Here is a 6,663-nt window from a genome sequence, read left to right as displayed (position 1 = left end):
ATGATACTTAATACTGTGTGGTTGAAAGGTCAGTCAAGCTTTTATAAGTTTGGTTGTCCATGTGGGTTTATCGTAGATCGCGTATCATTCATTCAACTAAATTTTGAGTTGCGGCCAACTTTGTGCGCGTGAGGGGATAAGAACAGTTGCAAAATGTTGACAACTCGTGGGAAGGGGAGAGAGAGAGTGAGTGGGAGTGAACGAGAGGGAGAGAAGAGCAGGGTAAAAGAGGGAGCCACTTGTTCACAAGGAGTTTAGAGTACTTGGCACTATTTACCTCAGTAGCCATGGGGTCTCTAACTGGACCCTCGTGTCTGCTTCTGTTTTTCATGGTGACCCTCCAGACCCCGTACCTCACCCACGCGAATAGGATAATCACAGAGAAAACAGGCCGCGCTGATTCATCTGAGAGCGGTAAGAGCGAGCGTCGACAGTTCTGTGTACGGCTCAGCACCAGTCAGAGGAAAACAGCAGGGTGGCCGATGCACGCGATACAGTATATGTAAAGAAAAGTGTGGTTGTTTTTATTAACTTCTCTTGCAAAGAATCCTCAAACTATTCTAATTAATGCAGGATGTTATTTAATTTACAGTGGATATAGGCTAACATTTTAGCAGACCCTCTCATCCAGAGCGATTTATCTTAATGAGTGATTACATTTTCATACTGGGCCCCCATGGGAATCGAACCCACAACCCTTGCGCCATGCTCTATCAACTGAGCCATACTGGACTAACCAACTAATTTGAAGCAGATACAACTTGTAAGTTGTCATCTGTTTCCTACATTCCATCTTAACTTTTGTAAATTGCTAAAATGTAATTTGCAAATAGGCTAAACCTTGGACATTCATTAGTAAATTATGCTATGCTACGTTTAATCCCCCAGTCAAAATGACCTATGGGATTTTTCTTCTTTCCCAATAAAATAAAGAATGCTATAGGATTGTGAAAACTGTAAGATTTTGTTATATTTCTGTCAGAATCCTATTTGAGGAAAATATCCTCAGTAAGGCTACAAGGCCTATATATTGAATAGAGATATTAGTTCTCCAATGATAGGCAATACACATTTCAGTTCTCCAATGACAGGCCATACACATTTTTGTTCTCCAAATGATAGGCCATACACATTTGTTTAGCCTATCACATGTACAGGCTGTGGATATACACTGTCCCAATGTTGTGGAGTGCTACTGTATCAACAGACCTTTCAGCCAACCCCCTTGCCCCCCTTACAGACACTTGCATTCCATTGCCATGGCGACCAGTCCTAAATATTTGTGTGCTTTTCTTTATTCCAGGGCTTGGGTTGAAGGAGCATTTTCTGATTGTTACACAGCACAATAGGCTGCGCAGCTGGGTCACCCCCATGGCCGCTAACATGCAAAAAATGGTTAGTTGCCTTGCCTGCCTTTCATTATATTTATTTTGTGTGTGTGTGTGTGTGTGTGTGTGTGTGTGTGTGTGTGTGTGTGTGTGTGTGTGTGTGTGTGTGTGTGTGTGTGTGTGTGTGTGTGTGTGTCAGTTTGTCTGTCTGTTTGTCTGTCTGCCCCTCTGATTGGGGAGTATAGGCTGGTCCTAGCTCTATGATGGCAACTTCTACCCGGAGCTGTAAGCAAATGTAACTATGCCGACTGCCGTGCTGCCATGCAGGCTGGCCCCTTTGAAACACATCACTGAGTTACATGGCTGCTGCTGCCTGCTGGACACCAAGGTCACTTGAAATAGAGCCCTGCCAGAAACCCTCCCCTGTGCTCTTTCCCATACTCCCAATTACAGTTTGTCACAGAGTCTGTCTCTTGGTTAACCGAGCCCTCGGTAAAGGCCCTCCATTTGATCCATGATTTATAACACAGCTATATATTATATCCAAAGGTACTGTACAGATAAGTTGAAATCGTATCCTCATAAGTAGTCACAGTTCCTCCCTCTGAGGGTATCCCCATTTCCCCATCTCTAACAACTAAACAAAGGCAGAGACACCAGAGATTTCTCACAGGGTATCTTCTGTTAAAACATTGATATTCCCAACAGTGAGAGACAGTGAATATCAGTGTGTTAACGAAGACAGTGCATGTTGCAGTCACAGGGGCACTGACACCACTGCTGTTCTGTATTACATTTACATTTAAGTCATGGTGCTGTCTCTGGCAGGGTGTTAATGCTGAAGGCCATAAACACTGTGTGGGGTGGATCTGGGATCTGTCCCTGGGGCTCTGCGATAGATACATCTGTTAGGGACCAGGAGGATTACATACGGTGTCTCTCTGTCGCTACTCAAACTAAAAGTTTACATACACTAAGTTGACTGTGCCTTTAAACAGCTTGGAAAATTCCAGAAAATTATGTCATGGCTTTAGAAGCGTCTGATAGGCTAATTGACATCATTTGAGTCAACTGGAGGTGTACCTGTGAATGTATTTCAAGGCCTACCTTCAAACTCAGTGTCTCTTTGCTTGACATCATGGGAAAATCAAAAGAAATCAGAAAAAACACAGAAAAAAAACAACCCTCACGCCCTGGCCATAGAGAGGCTTTTATTCTCTATTTTGGTTAGGCCAGGGTGTGACTAGGGTGGGCATTCTAGTTTCTTTATTTCTATGTTTTCTATTTCTTTGTGTTTGGCCGGGTGTGGTTGTCAATCAGAGGCAGCTGTCTATCGTTGTCTCTGATTGAGAATCATACTTAGGCATCTTTTTCCCACCTGTGTTTTGTGGGTAGTTGTTTTCTGTTTTGTGTTTGCACCAGACAGAACTGTTTCGTTTTGTTCCACTTTGTTATTTTGTTTCAGTGTTCAGTTTGAATAAATAATCATGAACACCAACGCTGCGCTTTGGTCCACTCCTTCTTTATCAGACGAGCGTGACAGAACTACCCACCACCAAAGGACCAAGCAGCATGGTAAGAAGGATGACTGGACATGTGAGGACATTTTAAATGGCAAGGGATCCTGGACGTGGGAGGAGATCCTGGCTGGGAAGGATCGCCTGCCCTGGGAGCAGGTAGAAGCAGAGAGGAAGGCGAAGGCAGCAGCTAAAGCGGAGCGGCAATGTTATAAGGGAACACGGCTGGCAAGGAAGCCCGAGAGGCAGCCCCCCCAAAATTTGGGTAGCACAGGGAGTGTGGCAGAGTCAGGTTGGAGACCTGAGCCAACTCCCCGTGCTTACCGTGGCGAGCATGTGACTGGTCAGGCCCCGTGCTTTGGGGTGATGCGCACTGTGTCTCGGCCGAGCATTCACAGGCCGGTGTGCTCGGTGTCAGCGTCCCGCATTTGCCGAGTGGAAGTAGGCATCCAGCCAGAATGGGTGGTGCCAGCTCTGCGGTCGAGACCGCCAGTGTGCCTTCACGGCCCAGTGTATCCGGTGCCTCGGCCAAGGAAGAGGCCTCCTGTATGTCTCCCCAGCCTGGTGAGTCCTGTGCCTGCTCCCAGTCAGGTCTCCTGTGTGTCTCCCCAGCCTGGTGAGTCCTGTGCCTGCGTCGAGCCCGGAGCCTCCAGCGACGGCCTCCAGTCCGGAGCATCCAGCAACGTTTTCCAGTCCGGATCCTCCAGCGACGACGGTCTACAGTCCGGAGCCTCCAGCGACGACGGTCTCCAGTCCGGAGCCTCCAGCGACGACGGTCTCCAGTCCGGAGCCTCCAGCGACAACGGTCTCCAGTCCGGAGGCTCCAGCGACGACGGTGTCCAGTCCGAGGCCCGCTACGAGGATCCCCCGAACGGGGGTCGGCAGCGAGGGTCCCCGCATCAGAGGTACCACCAAGTGGGGTGAGCCAGCGGTGGAGCGGGGTCTGCGTCCCGCACCTGAGCCGCCGCAGCGGATAGATGCCGACCCAGACCCTCCTCTATAGGTTTAGGTTTTTTGGCCGGAGTCCGCACCTACTGTCACGCCCTGACCTTATAGATCCTTTTTATGTCTCTATTTTGGTTTGGTCAGGGCGTGAGTTGGGGTGGGAATTCTATGTTTTGTGTTTCTATGATTTTCTATTTCTATGTTTTGGCCGGGTATGGTTCTCAATCAGGGACAGCTGTCTATCGTTGTCTCTGATTGGGAACCATACTTAGGTAGCTTTTTTCCCCACCGTTCTTTGTGGGAAGTTGACTTTGTTTAGGGCACATAGCCTTTGAGCTTCACAGTTTGGTTTTGTAGTGTTTATTGTTTTGTTTTGCGTCCTTTTGACTTAATAAATAAAATGTACGCTCACCATGCTGCACCTTGGTCCTCATCCTTCAACAGCCGTGACAGGTTCATCCTTGGGAGCAATTTCCAAATGCCTGAAGGTACCACGTTCATCTGTTCTAACATTAGTATGCAAGTTTAAACATCATGGGACCACGCAGCCATCATACCAATAAGTAAGGGAATACCCCCCTGAAATGGACAAAAGTGAATGGGAACTTATTGGCACCGTACGAAACATATATACAATGTACAATACCACTCAAATGGACGTTGTTTCAATTAAAACTTACTGCAAATGCCATATGGCAAATGCCAAGTGTCACACAGCAAAAATCCAATAGATGGTGAGCGCGCTCCACGGTAAATGTTCATATTGCAAATGCACTTTAAGTCAAGACCCAAGGGTAAAATTTTGAAAATGTGAACTTTTTTTCAAAAACGTATCACTTTCTTAAAAAAGTGCTTTCTGGACCGTTTTTCGAAATGTTTGCGGTTTTTTTTGGTCAATTGTACAAGTATAAGAACTGTATGAACATACTTCTGTCATATTTTATTGTCATATTTTTTTTTAATTGTCCATATTGGCATATGTTTTGTCCATTTGCAATAAGATTTCATAGGAAGTCAAAAGTCGAAGTCAGAAGTCAGTGAACCATTGCCAAATGCCATAAGAAATGTCCAAATGCAATATGAAAGTATTGAAAGTGCCAAATCAGGGTGTTATGTTCATTTGCCATGTACGATCATAGGAAGTCGGTTTCCAAACCCAAAAGTAAGTGAACCATGTCCAAATGTCGTTTATACTGCCCAAATTATATATAGCACTATGTTTACATTTACATTACATTTTAGTCATTTAGCAGACGCTCTTATCCAGAGCGACTTACAGTAGAGTGCATACATTTTATTACATTTTTACATACTGAGACAAGGATATCCCTACCGGCCAAACCCTCCCTAACCCGGACGACGCTATGCCAATTGTGCGTCGCCCCACGGACCACCCGGTTGTGGCCGGCTGCGACAGAGCCTGGGCGCGAACCCTGCCCAGCCTGGGCGCGAACCCAGAGACTCTGGTGGCGCAGATAGCACTGCGATGCAGTGCCCTAGACCATTGCGCCACCTGGGCATTAATGAATGAATCATGAAGCCATGAATCAACCTAGATGGTCTAATTGTCATGTATGATGAGGGAGAAGTGGGACTCTGTTGTTTTTTAACGATAAAAAAATAATCCAAAATGACCCTATTGGACGGGTGGGGGGGTGCTCCCCACCCCACAGTAGACCCCTTGCACCCCCTTAAAGGCATTACATTTTTTTTTTTTTTTTTAAATGTGCTCCTGGTAACCCATTCCAATCACCAGGCGCACAGCTGTCCATTTGCAATATCTTTCAATGGGCATATACCATCACAAATTTGACATGCTCAAAAATCCTGCAGGAATGCGAAATTGACTGGCCCAATAAACTCGGGATGGCCGGGCAGTGATTCTGGTTCCTCTCCATCGCTCGTTGTGTTGATTTCATGATGTCCATTTGGTGATGTTTTTTCACTGTTGATTCTTATTGCACATGTACTGTTCATTTGCAATATTTTCAATGGGCATTTACCATCACGAATTTGACATGCTCAAAAATACTGCGGAAATGCAAATTGACTGGCCCGATGAACTCGGGATGGCCGGGCAGTGATAGTGGTTCCTCTCCATCGCTCGATGGTGACATGAGAGAAATTGGACTCTGTTGTTGTTTATAGATTCTTTGAAAAACATCCAAAATGACCAGGGATGCCCCCTATTGGATGGGCACGGGTGGGGGGTGCTAACTACCCATCCGTGAAACCCTTGCACCCCCCTAAAGGCAAAAAAACATTTTAAAAATGTGTTCCTGGTAACCCATTCCAATCACCAGGCGCACGCCTGTCCATTTGCAATATGTTTCAATGAGCATTTACCATCACGAAGTTGACATGCTCAAAAATCCTGCAGGAATGCGAAATTGACTGGCCCGATGAACTCGGGATGGCCGGGCAGTAATTCTGGTTCCTCTCCATCGCTCATTGGTGTTGATTTCAGAATGTCAATTTGGTGATGGTCTATCAATGTTTAAACATATTGCAAATGGACAAAAGTCAGCAATAATGTTTCAACCGGGCAATTCCTTTGTCTTTAGAAAGGAAAAGGAACGCATCTACCTCTCATGGGCGCACGCCTGACTGAGCTCATGGCATTCTGCCAGACACCTGATTGAAACAGCTCTTATTCTCTCCCCCTTCACAGTAGAAGCCTGAAACAAGGTTCTAAAGACTGTTGACATCTAGTGGAAGCCTTAGGATGTGCAATCGGACCAAATTTTACACTGTATATTGGATAGGGAAAGACTTGAAAACCTACAAACCTTAGATTTCCCACTTCCCGGTTGGATTTTTTCTCAGGTTTTTGCCTGCCATATGAGTTCTGTTATAATCACATACATCATTCA

General features: G+C 45.9%; 1 protein-coding gene across 1 annotated transcript in view; it reads left to right on the top strand.

Annotated features, from left to right (window-relative positions):
• Positions 1-212: 212 nt before the first annotated feature.
• Positions 213-6,663, top strand: part of LOC129834485 (C-type lectin domain family 18 member A-like) — a gene marked incomplete in the record, with an annotated part of 34,214 nt that continues 27,763 nt past the window's right edge. Inside the window, 2 exon segments of the mRNA XM_055899524.1 lie at positions 213-414; positions 1,304-1,395. Of these exon segments, the coding sequence (XP_055755499.1) occupies positions 288-414; positions 1,304-1,395 (219 nt within the window).

Source organism: Salvelinus fontinalis, chromosome 35 (genome assembly GCF_029448725.1).
Source record: "Salvelinus fontinalis isolate EN_2023a chromosome 35, ASM2944872v1, whole genome shotgun sequence".
NCBI lineage: Eukaryota > Metazoa > Chordata > Actinopteri > Salmoniformes > Salmonidae > Salvelinus > Salvelinus fontinalis.
The sequence above is the reverse complement of the archived record's forward strand: the minus strand, read 5'-3'. Positions and strand labels throughout refer to the sequence as shown.